We start from the raw sequence: 17,115 nt of genomic DNA on the forward strand, positions 1-17,115 counted from the left end.
TTAAAATCCAGCTTGAACATCTGTAAGTTTTCGGTTCACATACTGTTGAAGCTTAGCTTGAAAGATTTTGAGTGTAACCTTACTAACATGTGAAATGAGTGCAGTAGTTTGAACATTCTTTGGCATTGCCCTTCGTTGGGATTGGAATGAAAACTGACCATTTCCAATCCTGTGGCCACTGCTGAGTTTTTTCTTTCTTTCTTTTTTTTTTTTTAATATTTGTGTGTTTATTCTCAGAACATACAAACTCATCTTCTCAGAGAATAGAAAACAGAAATTTCACTGACTTCAAGATGGACTCAGCCAGCTCACCCTGTCCCCTCATCTACTATAAAAATTCCCTGGGTGAGGGACGCCTTGAGTGCACAACACCCCTTGGCACAGGGGCCATGCACAACTCTAAACAAGGCTCTCGACTTGTTTTATAATCCAAAAGGGCAAACGGCTGTCAAAATGATGGTAGGAGTCCAAGGTCCATAATCCTCAGTACCCGATTCCCTGGGTCATCTAGGGCAACAATGGTGCCGTAGCTTAGGCAGTCAAGTCTGTGCCAAAGAAGTCCCAGCCCAGCAGCCAGGTTTTTGATCAGTCTGGGAGGCGATGCCAGTTGGCTGCCCCTTTAACTGGCAAGAGAGGATGGCCCGATGCAATCCCAAAGCCCGCCTGAGGGGCAGAGCTGGGCCAAAACCCTGGTAGTTTGTTCTGCCTGCCTCCTGGAGCAGCTTCCTCCCCTTTGACAGATCTGCATTCAGGCCTTCAGACCTGAGGGCCTGGGCCAGGAGTCTGATTGCTTCCTAAGCCCCTGGAAGAGTGAGGACCTGGGAAGAGATGTGAGGGTCCTGAAGAACAGGCTCCAGAGCATGGCCCTGAACCCCGGGGCGAGTGCTGTGTCAGGCAAAGATGGTCTCTTCCCGGCGCTTCTTGGTGAGGATGGTGCCTGGTTTGTGCTGGGCGTCAGGATGGTTGGCTAGCTCTGGCGGGCAGGAGGATACTGGGCTCTCCAGAATGGCTTGCTTCAGCTCATAGAACACAGCAGAATCCTCTTTGGTGAGGAAGGTGATGGCCACACCACTCTTGCCTGCTCGTCCCATGCAGCCAATGCGGTGGATGTAATCCTCAATGTTCTTGGCCTTGTCATAGTTGACGACCATAGATACATCTTGTGTGTCAATACCACGACCCGCCACATTTGTAGCCACCAAAATATCCTTGGCCCCAGCCTTGAGGTTGGATAGTGCAAACTCTCGCTGCTCCTGGCCTTTTCCACCGTGCAGCATACAAGCGTTGTACCCCATCTTCTCCAGGGATTTAGCCAAAACATCACAGCCCTTCTGGTGGACAAAAATGATGATGGGTGGATCAAAGCCTTGCTCCAAGATTGCCAGCAGCTTTTTCCTCTTTTTGGACTCTGACATGAGGAAGACTTTCTGTTCCACACGTTCATGGGGCTTGCCTGCAGAACCAATGTATACCACAGCAGGTCGCTGAAGATAGCTCCGGGCCAGACGCTTTACCGCTGGGGGCATGGTGGCCGTGAACATGACTGTTTGGCGGTACTTGTGTTTTCCTGACTCAAAGTTGGCCAGCATCTTCTCAGGGTCCTCAGCCTCATCTGTGTCCGGCTTCTGATTGCTGACAGGCATGTGCTCCAGGATCTTCTGGACGTCTGGCTCAAAGCCCATGTCAATCATCCTGTCTGCCTCGTCCAGAACCACATAGGTACAGCGGCTCAGCACCAGGTAGCGGTTCTCTAGCACATCGATCAGACATCCCGGGGTAGCAATCACTATCTCACAGCCCATGCGCAGCCGGAAGCCCTGGTCTTCCCTGGAGATGCCGCCGATGACGGCCACGGTGCGGATGCCCAGCGGCTTCCCAAACTTGATGGTCTCTTCCTCAATCTGCTGCGCCAGCTCACGAGTGGGGGCCAGGATGATAGCGTAAGGGCCCTGGTCGGACTCTTGGATCCTCTCAATTTTGGGGAGAGTGGTAATCCAGACTAGCAACGGGATGAGGAAGGCTGCTGTCTTGCCACTGCCAGTCTCAGCCACTCCAATGATGTCACGATTCTGTAGCCCAGTGGGGATTGCCTGACGCTGGATAGGTGTTGGCTCCTTGTAGCCACACTTATCGATGACCTCCAAGATGTGTGGAGGCAGAGAAGAGTCTTTCCAGGATCGGATGGGATTGGGGATCTTGCCACCTTTGGTGGTGATGCTGTAGTCCTCTCAGAAGATCCACCAGTCCCTGTCTGTCATCTCATCCAACTTTTTCTGGGACCAATGCCGATCATCCCAGCGTTGCTTGGCTTCCTTCTTCCGAAGTTTGCGGAGTCTTGCCTCCTCCTGCTCCTTTTCTTCCCGTGTCCGCCTCTTCTCCATTAGGTCTCCATAGAAACGCGACTGCTCTCGTTTCTGCTGCTTCAGGTCAATGCCTGCAATGAAGCCTCGCCCCAACAACTGTACCTGGTGCCATTCTTTGTACAAGGGGTTGTAGTCGATGGAAGTGTCCTCAGACGCATCCCACTCAAAGACAAACTTGCGGTCGTTGAGATGCCTTGTCCGGCGCCGCTTCTTGATGCCACCGAGGTAACGCTCCTTAATGGCGTGCAGCTCCTTGCTCTTATCCTTCTCCTCCCGGATCTTCTGCCACCCTTCCTCATCTTCATTCCCATTGGTCTCTCTCTCCATCCTCTCCCTGCGCTCCCGACGTTCCCGTTCCTGAGGGTCTTCCAACATTTTCCGGCCCAAGTCTTGGAACTGTTTCCTTTTCTTCCTCTCTTCTTCAAGCATCCTCTGCCGCTCCTCCACCTCCTGTTGCCGTCGCTTCAGGGCTTCAGCCTCCCGTTTTGCTTTGGAGAGGAACTTGGGCTTGGCCTCGGCTTCCTCCTCGGCCTTTTTCTTGGCCAGAAGTTCCTCCAGGGATAATGGCCAGGCCTTAGGCTTCTTATCACCATGTTCATCCTCTTCATCCTTTCTAGAGTCTCTGTCTTTCCGAGATTTAAAATCTTTTCCTCGGCCAGGAGATAAACTGGATCGCTTGCGGTCCTTGTCCCTTCGGTGCCCATCCTTATCCCGGTCTCGGTCTTTCTCATTCCGATCTCGTTCCTTATCTCGCTCTCGCTCTTTGTGCCGACTATCTCTTTCCGTAGACTTGGATCGGGAAGGGAGCAAGAGCAGCTGATTCCTCTACGCCTATCCCTTGAACGATGCCGTTTCCTGTCTTTAGATGGGGAAGACTTCCGGTCTCGGTCTCTATCGCGGTCTCTGTCAGGAGTCCGAGATCGCTTCCTTTCCTCCTTGGAAGGTGATGCATCACGGTCCTTCTTATCAGCCAGCTCTCCTGCCATCACTCTTGAGCCCAAACCGCCCAACGCGGCCTCAACGTCACCGAGTAGTCGCCATCTTTCAGTTTTTTCTTCCATATTGAGTGCAGGACAGCATTATCTTTTAGGATTTGAAATCATATGGTAACCCTGTTTTTAGTTTTCTAAGGAACCACCATAATGTTTCCCATAGAAGCTGCACCAGTTTACACTCCCACCAACAGTGTAGGAGGGTTCTCTTTTCTCTATACTTTCTCCAGCATTTATTATTTGTCAACTTTTTAAAAGTGGCCATTTTGACTACTTCACTGTAGTTTTGATTTATGTCTCTCTAGTAATTAGCCACAGTGAGCATTTTTCATGTGCTGTTGGCCACCTGTAAGTCTTCTTTGGAGAAATGCCTGTTTAGGTTTTCTGCCTACTTCTTGGCTGGGTTGTTTGTTTCTTTAATACTGGGTTATATGAGCTATTTTTATATTTTCCATGATAGCACCCTGTTGGTTACATTATTTGAAGATATTTTCTCTCCTGTAGGTAGCCTTTTCATTTTTTTTAAAATTTTTATGTTTTCCTTTGTTGTGTGAAAGCTTTTAAATTTGATTAGGCCTCATTTATTTTTTTAAATATTTACTTATTTCTGGCTATGCTGCCTCCTTGTTAGTGGACGCAGGCTTTCTCTAGTGGAGCGAATGGGGACTGCTCTCCAGTTTGGTGATAGGTTTGTCCCTGTGGCGGCTGCTCTTTGGTGCAGAATGGGCTCTAGAGCACGGGCTCGGTAGCTGTGGTACATGAGACTACTTGCTCTGCAGCAGATGGGGTCTCCCCAGACCAGGGATCAAACCTAGTACCCTGCATTGGCAGGTGAATTCTTCTTTTTTTTATTTTTTAATTTTTATTTATTTATTTTTTTTGCAACAGGACTTTTATTCAGTAAAAATGAGTGTGACAAACCCCAGACGGGCCAGGGGGCCCCACCCGCCCTCCCGCATGCCCACCCTTCCCTAGGGGAGGGGTTCCAGGAGGAAGGGGGTGTGGAGACGCCACCGCAGGGACCAAGGGGCACCGCCTGGAAGGGCTGAGGCACCCTGGACAATGCCCTTCTCCAAACCCACATGGACGGGACTTCAGTCTTTCAGGAACACACCACCAAGTGTACTTTCTCCAGCTAATTCACTAAAGTTTGGGGTGGGGAGTCCCTAGAGGGTTGGGAGTCAGGGACTTTATGGTCTAATCTCATACTTAAGGAATACAGTTTTTTTTTTTCCTTTCTTTCAAACAAAAGTTTTCTTTCTGCTATTTAAAAAAATGTTTGCGTGTAACCAAAAATACGTATTTGTTTCCTTTTCCTTTTTTCTCCATCTTTAACTAAGTCTTTCGAAGAACACAACAGAAAAGAGAAACAAGAAATCACAAGAACATAAATCCTTAAACACACCTCGTATAAAACTAGTTTCCGGCTGTATCTGCTGACAGTGGTTGTGCCACTGCCCGGGGGTGGGGTCAGGCTGGCAGTGTCCCAGGGAACAGAGGGCTGGGGACCCCCCCCCACCCCAACATGCACACAGCCAGCACACACAGTACATTCCAGGGGCCAGTCTGCTCCAGCGGCTGTGGGCAGGATAGCAGGCAGGCAGGCCGCGGGCTGACGGCCCACCCTCCCAAGGCCCAGGTACACAGAGGGCCCTTGGGGTCCCAGTCGAGGATGAGTTGGCTGAGCGGGTCAAAATGGGAGTGGACAGGCCGACGAGACACAGCACCAGTAGTGTGCCGAGAAGCGGCTAGTCTGGAGCAACGATTTATACTCCCAGGAGCAAATTTTCCTCTTATTTTTGGCTTTCCCCCCCCCCCCCACCTTTTATTTGACCAATTCCATCTTTATTTCTGCAGGCCCCAAGAGGCCCACCCTTGGTGAGGAGCCAGGAGGGACGGTCCAGTGATACAACACAGGCCTGAGAGCCAGCAAACTTCAAGGTAGACATTTTCTTTCACACCTAGAAATGGGGAAGTGCTTTTTAAATTTTTTTTCTTTTTTCCTTTTTTTTAAACTCTGGGCAATAATGTAGGGAGGGAGAAGGGTGCCGCCTAAAGGGGATTGAGGTAGGAGTGCATTCGGGGTTCTGCTCCCCCGAGGACATTCATTCCGGCTGAGGTAGGTGCTGAAAGCCAAAACGGCAAAACTCCATCCTGAGAAAACAAGGTCGTGGAGGGTGACAGTGTCAAGCGCCCAGCCACAGCAGGGGCTTATTTTTGGAGCCTAATTCACCTTCTTCTCTCTTCTCTTTCTCTCTCGCTTTTTTTTTTTTTCTTTAAAGGAAAACATTAGCTCGGTTCCAAGTCATGTGGGTACAAACAGAGGTGAAGGGGAGCCTTGGCCCAAGGCGGGGGCTCCTGCAGGAACCCCTCTGGCTCCTTGGAGGGGTTCTTGCTGAGGCTACTGTAGGTCTTGAGAATCGGAGGATCAGTCAGGACAGAAGTGCCTGGGAAGCCCCTACCTGAATCCTACATGACAGGAAAAATCTTACCTTTGACCTAAGACTGGGGGGCTGCTCCCTGCCGAGCTGGCCGGACACTGGCTACGGTCCTGAGGGAGCTGGCTGGGCAGCCGGTCCTTCACTCGGGAGACCAGGGCCTATGTCGTGGGGTGGCAGGGCCTCCGACGGCATCTCCCCCAGGAGGCTGAGCCCCCGAAGCGGCAGCATGGAGAGCTGGGTCACCTCACACAGGGCAGGGGCCTCGGGGTCTGTAGGTCTGGGGTGAGGCTGCACAGCTCCTGCTCAGGCGAATAGCTGCTCCAGTTCCTTCATGTCCACACGTTTCCCATCTCGGCCCAGCTGGCCCCTCTCTGGCAGGTGAATTCTTAACTACTGAACCACCAGGAAAGTCCAGGTCTCATTTATTTTTTATTTGTCATTTTTATTTAGTTAATTAATTTTAAATTTTTATTTATTTTTAAAATTTATTTACTTTTAATTAAGTTATTTTATTTATTTTGAATTTTTTATTTTAAAATTTAATTACTTTTATATTATTATTTTCATTTTATTTATTTTAATTTAATAAACTATTAAAAAAATTTTATTTGGCTGTGGTGGGTCTTAGCTGTAGCACACAGAATCTTAGTTGCAGCATGTGGGATCCCTGACCGCAGATCAAACCTGGGACCTCTGCATTGGGAAGTCGGAGTCTTAACTACTGGACCACTAGGAAGTCCTGTGTCTCATTTATTTTTGCTTTTATTTCTTTTGCCTTGGAAGACTGACCTAAGAAAATGTTGCTGTGATTTATGTCTGAGAATGTTTCACCTATGTTCTCTTCTAGGAGTTTTATGATGTCATATCGTATATTTCAGTCTTTAAACAATTTTGAGTTTATTTTTGTATATGGTGTGAGGGAGTGCTCTAAAAAACACAAATTAGTAATGTATATAATGAAAGAAGGGTTGCCACTACTAATTCCATGGACATTTAAAGAAATGCTATGAATAATTCTTTGACAAAAATTTTGATAACTTAGATAAAATAAGTCAAATCTTGGAAAGACACTAACTACCAGAAATCTCACAGTAGAAATAATCTGAAAACATGTACATCTATTAAAGAAATTAAGTCAATAATTTATAACCTTCCAGAAAACAAACCACAAGGCCTAGGTGATTTCCCTAGAGAATTCCATCACATCCTTATAGGGGAAAAAAAAATGAATCTCTCTCAGAAAGTAGCAGCAGAAGAAAGAGTTCCTAACTCATTCTATGAAGCCAGAAATTGTCTCATACCCAAACAAGATAATGGCATTACAAGAAAAAAAAAGTGCAGGCTAATATGCCTCTTTAAAATAGATCTAAAAATTCACAACAAAATTAGCCAATAGAATCCAACATGAATAAAAAGAGTTATACACCATGACCAAGTGATGTTTATTCAAGTTATGCAAATAAGTTAATATTCAAATTTAAAAATGTAATCTATTGCATCAATAAACTAAAGAAAAAATCATACAATGATACTAACTTATGCAGGAAAGATATTTGACAAAATACTCTCAGCAAACCAGGGATAGGGAATTTCCTTGACTTAAGAAGGAACATCTACAAAAGAACCCCTATAGCTAGCACCATACTAAATGTTAAGAGACTGAATGTTTTCCTCCTAAGAGTGGTTATAAGTTTAGGGTGCCCTCTCTTTTACTTCTATTTCACATCACACTGGAAGTTGTAGCTAATGCAATAAGACAAGAAAAGTAAATAAGGTTTACATATTGGGAGGGAAGAAATAAAACTGTATTTGCAGATGAATATGCCTATGTAGGGGCTTCCCTGGTAGCTCAGCTGGTAAAGAATCCACCTGCTATGCAGGAATCAAATTGACCCAGTTAGATTCCTGGGTCAGGAAGATCCCCTGGAGAAGGAGTAGGCTACCCACTCCAGTATTCTTGGGCCTCCCTGGTGGTTCAGACGGTCAAGAATCTGCCTGCAACACAGAAGACCTAGGTTCAATCCCTGGGTCTGGAAGATTCTCTGGAGGAGGGCATGGCAACCCACTCCAGTATTCTTGCCTGAGAATCCCAATGGACAGAGGAGCCTGGAGGGTTACAGTCCTTGGGGTCACAAAAAGTCAGACATGAGTGAACAATGAAGCATACAGCACAGCATGTCTATGTAGAAGTGCCAAAGAATCTACAAAATAATTCCTGGAACTAATAAACATATATAGCAACATTGAAGGATACAGGTCAATAAACAAAACTCTGAAGTTTTCTGATATACCAGCACTGAACAATTAAATTTTGAAATTAAAAACATAATTTCCTATAGCACAAAACATGGAAAACTAAGGTATAGATTTAGTTACAGATATAAAATCTATGAGGAAAATTACAAAACTATGATGAAAATATCAAATAAAATCTAAATAAATGGAGATATATACTATGAACATGGGTTGTTGTTGTTCAGTTGCTAAGTTGTGTCTGACTCTTTGTGACCCCATGAACTGCAACACACCAGGATTCTCTGTCCATCACTATCTCCCTAAGTTCAAGCAAACTCATGTCCATTGAGTCAGTGGTGCCATCTAACCATCTCATTCTTTGTCATCCCCATCTCTTCTTTCCCTCAATTTTGTCCAGTATCAGAGCCTTTTCCAGTGAGTTAGCACTTCACATCAGGTGGCCAAGTATCCGAGCTTCAGCATTGGTTCTTCCAATGAATATTTAGCAATTGTCACCTTCTCACCAAACCCCATTATCATTCCCAGAGACTCCAAAACTGTTGGATAATGACATCATAGCAAAAGTTACCTAGATTGCACAGCAAACATTTCTCTTTTTTAAGTACATTGTTTTATGCTTTTAATTTCTTTTAGATTTACCAAGGTATAATTGACAAACAGAATTTATATATATATAAAGTATAAATTTGATGTATGTGTGTATATATATATATATATATGGTAGATTTGTCTAAAATCACATGCAATGACACAGACAAAATATGCAATAAAACTAGTGTTTTTCTTATTGCTTGCCTGTTTGCTTCTCAATTCATATATTTCTCAGCTAAATATTACCTAATGACCTAAAAAATCCAAAAGAAGCTAACAAAGAAGCACTGAATTAAAAGCTCTTGATGTTAGAATTATAAATTATAATTTTCTGTATGACAAAAATATCCTGAACAAGGTCTAATTCCTGTAATTTGAAAGATGGTTCTGCTTAGAATGTGTATTCCATCAAAACAATCTAAAGGAATTAAACAAGCTACTGGAGTGAAACAGAAATTCAGAATATGTTCATTTGTGCATAAGATCAAACATGTGCTCTTCACTGCAAAATAACAGCAATTCAATTTTGAAATAAATCATGGTTTCCATAATGGATAGAGAAATAAAATGTGAGTTCTTTAATAAGCTTATGGAAGTTTTACAGCAGACTAAATGTGTGTTTTAACAGTCCATTGCCCAGAACCATTTAAAGAAATTTAGATTGAATAAGAGCAAGGAAACAGACTGTGAATTTTGATATATGCTCAACACAAATTGACAGGATACAAGGTACAAAGAAAAATGAGTCAAAAAGACTCATTCATAGCTACCCACTTCTGTACACCCTTTCCAACATTACAGCACATCATCACCCTTTCATCTGCCTCCAATTTAGAACCCTGAGTCCTGCTTGGAGAATATTATCTGGGAAAATATTTTGGAGCTCACCACTTTTCTGAGAGCTTCTTTCACATCCTTGTTCCTCAAACTGTAGATAAGGGGGCTCAGCATGGGGATCACTACAGTGTAGAACACTGTGGCCACTTTGTCGGTATCCATGCTGTTGCTAGATTGGGGCCGGCAATAAATGAAAAGGATTGTTCCATGAAAGACAAGGATGGCTTCAGGGTGGGAAGCACAGGTGGAAAAGGCTTTGCACTTCCCCTCTGCAGAGTGCATCCTCAGGATGGTGGTGAGAATAAACAAATAGGAGGTGAAGATGACCATGGTGGTGATGATCTCACTGAAAGTGGCCACAATGTAGGGCACCAATTGACTCACAGTGACATCACAGCAAGCAAGATACAAGAGACGGGGGAGATCACAAAAGAAATCACAAAAGTGGTTGATCAGATTCGATCTGTAGGATGGGATCTGAAGAGCTAAACACAAGTGAATCAGAGAACATACAGTACCATTGAAGTAGCAACAAAACACCAACTCCATGCAGAGATTCCGGGACATGGTGACCATGTAGAGCAGTGGGTCACAGATGGCCACAAGGCGGTCACAGGCCATCACTGCCAGCAGAATGACCTCAGTTACCACAAATGTGCAAAACATGTAGAATTGCACAGCACATTCCAGGAAGGAAATGGCCTTGTCATCATTTAAGATGTTAGCTAGAATCTTCAGCATGATGGTCGTGGAGTAACAGAAATCCACAAAGGACAAGTGGCTGAGGAAAAAGTACATGGGGATGTGGAGTCGAGAGCTGACCTGAATCAGGGCAATCATGCCCAGGTTTCCCAAAACTGTGGCTCCATAGATGGAAAGAAACAGCAGGAAGAGGAAGACTCTGAGCTCCAGGGCATCTGAGAATCCGAGGAGGGTGGAGTCTGTCACAGCAGTGCAGTTTTCCTTTTCCATGTTCCTAATTTACTGGGTATGGAGTAAAATATTAATAGCTATTCTGCATTATATCATCCTTGATTCAGTTTCGCCTCTCTTAAAAAAGACATGATAATGCATACTTTTCTATAAAGTTAGTGTAGTGATTTTGTTCATTACATTATACAATTCACTATGCAAATTCACTGCTTTAGATTTATCTGAAGTTCTAAACAAAGAAAAAGAAAGTGTTAGTCGCTCAGTCGTGTCTGAATCTTTGCCACCCCATGGACAAGACTTTTTTGTCTATGGGATTCTTCAGGCAAGAATACTGGAGTGGGTTGCCATTCCCTTCTCCAGGGGATCTTCCCCACTCAGAGATCTAAGCTGGGTCTCCGGCATTGCAGGCAGACCTTTACCATCTGAGTCACCAGGGACAACAAAGATGTGAATATGAAATTAACAGAAATGCTTGCTGCTGCACTGCACCATTATTTATGAAAGCAAAACTTAGGAATACAGTGTAAATCTCAAAGAAATAATCAGAATTATGGTATACATTTATATACAGGACTTCCCTGGTGGCTCAGATGGTAGAGAATCTGCCTGCAATGTGGGAAGTCTAGGTTCCATCCCTGAGTTGTGAAGATCCCCTGGAGAAGGGGATGGCTACCCATGCTAGTATTCTTGCCTAGAGAATTTCGTGAGCAGAGGAACCTGTGGGGTTACAGTCCATGGAGTTGCTAAGAGTTGTACATAATTGAGTGACTAACATATATATATATATATATATATATATATATGCTAGATTTTCATATTTATACCATATATCTGGTTTTTCATATATATAGGCATATATATATATAAATTATGCAGATTTTTGATGAATTGTTAAGGACCTTATTAATGACCATGAAAAGTGGCAAGTGGCAAATGCTAAGCCAGATTGCACAGATAAAATATTATATATGTACATAAATTTCATCATATATCCAATCATTAAAACATCAATGAAACATTATTTTATAACAATTTTTTACAAAGAAAAAACAATGGAGAATCTTGTTATGGGCTGCATTGGAGAAGGAAGGTGGGATTTTTTAAAGAAAAGAAGGCATGTGATACATAGAAAATGCCAACAGAGGACAAGAATGTGCTCATTTCCTCTCCCTCCTGACCCTCGGTAATTTTAAATGCTTTAGAGGCATGAGTTGGTATATCTTGGATGAAAGAGGCTCTGGACTAAAACTCAAAATGTCATTTGTACCAGGGATAAGAAACCTGCTATGGAGAGACACCTCTGTTCCACTCGTGTCTGCTTCAGAGGTTGGTCTCATGTTTCTGTTTTTCCATGAACAGTTCTGGGACTTCACTGGTGGCTCAGCAGTAAAGAATCTGCCTGCAATGCAGAAGATGTGGAGACACATGTCCAATCTCTGGGTCAGGAAAATCCCCTGGAGGAGGAAATGGAAACCCGCTTCAGTGTTCTTGCCTGGGGAATCCCATGGACAAAGTGGCTTGGAGGGCTACAGTCCATGGGGTCTCAAAAGGATTGGACACAACTGAGCGATTAAACAACAACAACAAAAACAGTCTTGAGGACCCCTCACTGCCATTCTCAGCCTCTGAGTGGCTGTCCGGAGAATCTCCCTGTGGTCTTTCCCAGGTTCCCTGGAGGGAGTTAACGTGACAGAGGAGGAAGTGTGAAGGTGGGAGAAATCAAACATTCTTCCCACTTTGTTCACACTCGTTTTCCTCTTACACTAATAGCTATTACAAGATATTTGGCTTTGCAGATTAAATTTCTATCATTTCTCTTTGATATTGTTCCTCCAAAGCTTTAAATACTTTCATAAAAGAGTGTCTGCAACATGACATTTCTTAAAACACCCTCTAAGAGAGAACTAAATACAGAAGCTTAAAAATAAATCAGTACCACTGCTCTCCAACTCCCCCCAAATCAGAGTGTCATCCTACCAACCAACCTATGGGACAGACATTGCTTCTTTTGTTTCTGAAGAGGGTAGGAGGCAAAATGATACAGACTCTATGTTTTTATTTGTGTTTGTCTCTGCGGCCCATACTCCTTAAGCTTCTGAGACCAATCATTGATTTCTGTAGGCCCTCAGCAGAATATCAAGAAAGCATCATCATCTTGGGACTCAAATAATTAATGAGTTTTTTGAGATAAAAGAGGGGTAAAACTATCCCAAGTGGGTACATGTTATTATCAATATAATCAAACATGATTCACTCCAAAGGTCACGATGAACTGCAGACCACCATAGGCTGCATTCAAACATTGCTCTGTTCACCAGGACCTACATTGTCATTATGAAATATAATATAGTAGGACTTCTAAACTTTGCCTGTATATACAAAATCTTCATCCTTGAGGGCTTAGTGTCTGAAGTCACACCAGAGTTTTGCCAAATATCAGAGAAGGTTAAGAATATTGAGCCTCCTTTCCTGAGAAGAATAATAGCTGATCACACGTACTTTGCACATTTTGAATACAACTATTAACACATTTGGTTTTTATTAAAATAAGTTAGGTAAGTACAGTTATGTACCTTTACTAATAAGGTGACTGAGGCAAAGACAGCTGTCGCTTGCACAAAATCGTAAGTGGAATCCCTGATAGGAGGAGCCTACATACTGCATTTGGGTTTCTGCCATCCACGTGATTCTGTGTGGAAGAGCAGAGCTACTACACAGTTCTGAATGGCATCCCTCCTGCTGAGTGCCAAGACCATTTAATGGGTTTGCCTGACGGATCTCTCCCAGGTCTGCTCCTTCTCTAACTATATGAATGATGTCCCTAAACCAACAGTGTTCAAAGGAAAGGCTGTGGTTTGTGTCTTTGGATATACAAAATGTTTCAAAAATTCCTAGCATATAATTAGCTAAAATAATTGGTTTCCAAATTCTTGACAATTTATATGGCCTTTCCTAAATTGATCCATCTGATAAGTTCCTGAGTTTGAGGAGTGTTTCTGTATCTTCTTTCTATCTGGCACTGTCACTATTCCTTTTCTGTCATTTTTTTCAAAAGCAAAGATTCCTCTTTTCCATTCACATAATACCCTGTGAACTATCTCAATTAGAAAAGCAAAATCAATTTTCCAAAACCTAAACACAAGAACACTGTGGAATATTACTTTCCAAGAAGCCTAAACTGTGCTTCAAACCTATGGTTTGACTTCTTATTTCTCTCTGATACATATATATATATATATATATATATATATATATATATATGTATATATATATATATATTCATGGAAAATTATGACATTAGATGTGTTTTACCCCCAATACAGTGATGTTATGAAATTGAATATTAATAGATTGTTATTAGTTTGAAATTCTTAATACACCATAAACTTGTTTTCACAAAGTGTATCATCTGAAGAAGGCTGTATATTGTCAAGGCTATATATTGTCACCCTGCTTATTTAACTTATATGCAGAATGCATCATGAGAAACGCTGGGCTGGAAGAAGCACAAGCTAGAATCAAGATTGCTGGGAAAGATATCAATAACCTCAGATATGCAGATGACACCACCCTTATGGCAGAAAGTGAAGAAGAACCAAAGAGCCTCTTGATGAAAGTGAAAGAGGAGAGTGAAAAAGTTGGCTTAAAGCTCAACATTCAGAAAACTAAGATCATGGCATCTGGTCCCATCACTTCATGATAAATAAATGGGGAAACAGTGGCAACAGTGGCTGACTTTATTTTCTGGGCTCCAAAATCACTGCATATGGTGATTGCAGCCATGAAATTAAAAGATGCTTACTCCTTGGAAGGAAAGTTATGACCAACCTAGACAGCAAATTAAAAAGCAGAGACATTACTTTGTCAACAAAGGTCCATCTAGTCAAAGCTATGGCCTTTCCAGTGGTCATGTATGGATGTGAGAGTTGGACTGTAAAGGAAGCTGAGTGCTGAAGAATTGACACTTTTGAACTGTGGTATTGGAGAAGACTCTTGAGAGTCCCTTGGACTGCAAGGAGATTCAACCAGTCCATCCTAAAGGAGATCAGTCCTGGCTGTTCATTGGTAGGACTGATGGCTGAAGCTGAAACTCCAATACTTTGGCCACCTGATGCGAAGAGTTGACTCACTGGAAAAGACCCTGATGCTGGGAAAGATTGAGGGCAGGAGGAGAAGGGGACGGCAGAGGATGAGACGGTTGGATGGCATCACTGACTCGATGGACACGGGTTTGGGTAGACTCCGGGAGCTGGTGATGCTGGGAGTTAGGGAGGCCTGGCATATGTGGTTCATGGGGTCGCAAAGAGTCGGACACGACTGAGTGACTGAACTGAACTGAAGAAGGGAGTCTCATGACAAAAACACAAAACCAAAATCTATAAAGAGCATCATTGTCAGTGGCCCTTTATATGTCCGGGAAACACATTCACAGGAAAGCTACTTTGCATGGCAGGTGTTTTACATAAATTATTTAAATATAAAAATTTATTGAAATGTATTTCATAGTCATTAGTCATAAATTGAGTAACATAAATATGCAGTTTTGTTTGATGAACTGTATTTAAACCACATAAAACAACATTTTAGAAGAATATCAGGTGGAATGACATCAACAATATGTTAAATTTTCTAACTTTCAAATTTCATTGTTTTAATCAATTTTTTATTCTATGTGGAAGAATAGCAGTCATGTTTAATTGTTATATAATAAGCAGTACTTAATACTAAGTACATAATGAGGATACATAATTACTCATTCATTTATTCACTCATGTTTAAACATATTTATTATAGGCTTGCTCAGAGATAAGTACTATTTTAGGTACTGCAGGAAGAATAAAAAAATGTTCCTTTGTCACAAATTTATATTTAAGGGGAACAGTTTAATAGATTAATGTCTTAGTCATCTATAAAAACTTCATGTAAATATATGCTACACGTCTTGGAAGGCTCTTTTCCCATTGTTAATGGGAATTGAAGACTTCTTTGGACATTGGTTCAGTGAAATGAGGCTTTTGTGTCTATTAATTTTCAGAAGGCATCATTCACATCTTTATTCCTCAGGCTGTAGATCAGAGGGTTCAGCATGGGGTTGACCACTGTATAGAACACAGAGGCCACCTTGACAGTTTGTCACAAGTTCTTGGAATTGGGCACACAGTAGAGAGAAAGGATGGTCCCATGGAAGATGGTAATGGCAGTCAGGTGAGATGCACAGGTGGAGAAAGCTTTGAGACATCCACTGGCAGAACGGATGTTTAGCACAGTGACAAAAATAAAGACATAGGAAGTGAGGATGATCAGAAGTGTACTCACCTTGTTGAAGGTGGCGAAGCCAAAGAGCAGCAGGTTGGGGGTGTGTATATGGGAGCTTGAGACAGCAATGAGAGCAGTGTATTCACAGAAAAAGTGGTTGATCACCTTATGTCCAGAAAAGTTTAGTTGGAGGGCATAGCAAAGGAGTACCAATGGGCCAAACATGCCCCAGAGATATGACCCAGCCACCAGCAGGGCACACAGCCTCTGTGACATGACCACTGTGTAAAGCAGAGGGTTACAGGTGGCCACGAAGTGGTCATAGGCCATCACTGCCAGCAAGAAGGACTCAGTCACCACAGCAATGCAGGACAGGAAGAACTGCAGCATGCAGCTACTGTAGAAGATGTTCTTATCGGTCATGACCAAGTTCTCGAGCAGCTTGGGAGTAATGATGGAAGAGTAACAAAAATCAACAAAAGAAAAATGACTAAGGAAAAAGTACATGGGGGTGTGAAACTTAGGGTTAATTTTGATGATTACCATCATGCCCAGATTTCCTACCACGGTGATAATGTACATGATTGGAAACATGAGGAAGAGAGGAATCTGAAGCTCTGGATAATCTGTGAAACCCAAGAGGGCAAACGTTGTTTCCAGACTAAGATTTTTTGTAGTCATCACTATGATGCCTTTGAAAAGAAAGGATGGGAGAAGGGAGTTTTTCTTGACAAAGAGGAGATTTACAGAAATAAGTGAAAATCATACTATGACTTTCTGTGATGGACTAAATAAAATGAAAGGAGTTATTAGTTCTAACTTTTTCCATTTACAACATTCCTTATATAGATAACTACTGTGGATGGATCTACTAATCCAACTGAGTCTCTGAACAGTTTTTGCATATCCATTGCAGCTGGTATTTTCCTAGAAATACTTAACACATTGAAGTGAGTACATTCACTCATCAGCTAGTAGCATAGTATGCACATAACATAGAAAATATTTGCACATGAATGCATAATCAAATGAAGGTGTCTAAGAAAAATGTGAGATGTTTGCCTCAAATAACAACATACACTGTTACTGTATTTTGCTTGCATACACAAATCAATTAAAGCCTTGAAGAGAATATGTTTGTCTTCTAAGTACCAAAAAAATAATAGAGACATCTAAGAAGAGAGCATCAGTTCAGTCAGTTCAGTTCAGTTACTCAGTCGTGTCCGACTCTTTGCGATCCCATGAATCGCAGCACGCCAGGCCTCCCTGTTCATCACAAACTCCCTGAGTTTACTCAAACTCATGCCCATCGAGTCGGTGATGCCATCCAGCCATCTCATCCTCTGTTGTCCCCTTCTCCTCCTGCCCCCAAATCCCTCCCAGCATCAGGGTCTTTTCCAGTGAGTCAACTCTTCGCATGAGGTGGCCAAAGTATTGGAGTTTCAG

At 42.8% G+C, this 17,115-nt stretch overlaps 2 protein-coding genes and 1 pseudogene across 2 annotated transcripts; all 3 read right to left on the minus strand.

Annotated features, from left to right (window-relative positions):
• Positions 1–201: 201 nt before the first annotated feature.
• LOC122696610 (probable ATP-dependent RNA helicase DDX23) lies at positions 202–3,400 on the minus strand. The gene is given in 2 exon segments (XM_043906842.1): positions 202–3,166; positions 3,169–3,400. Coding segments are annotated over 2 exon segments (2,457 nt in total). The 5' UTR covers positions 3,350–3,400; the 3' UTR covers positions 202–890.
• A 6,074-nt stretch (positions 3,401–9,474) lies between these two features.
• On the minus strand, positions 9,475–10,452 carry LOC122696657 (olfactory receptor 5L1-like). The gene has a single exon (XM_043906897.1). The coding sequence runs from the start codon at positions 10,450–10,452 to the stop codon at positions 9,475–9,477; it is 978 nt and encodes a 325-aa protein (XP_043762832.1).
• A 4,959-nt stretch (positions 10,453–15,411) lies between these two features.
• LOC122696200 lies at positions 15,412–16,350 on the minus strand (annotated as a pseudogene).
• Between the last annotated feature and the right edge of the window lie 765 nt (positions 16,351–17,115).

Source organism: Cervus elaphus, chromosome 6, assembly GCF_910594005.1.
Source record: "Cervus elaphus chromosome 6, mCerEla1.1, whole genome shotgun sequence".
Classification (NCBI taxonomy): domain Eukaryota; kingdom Metazoa; phylum Chordata; class Mammalia; order Artiodactyla; family Cervidae; genus Cervus; species Cervus elaphus.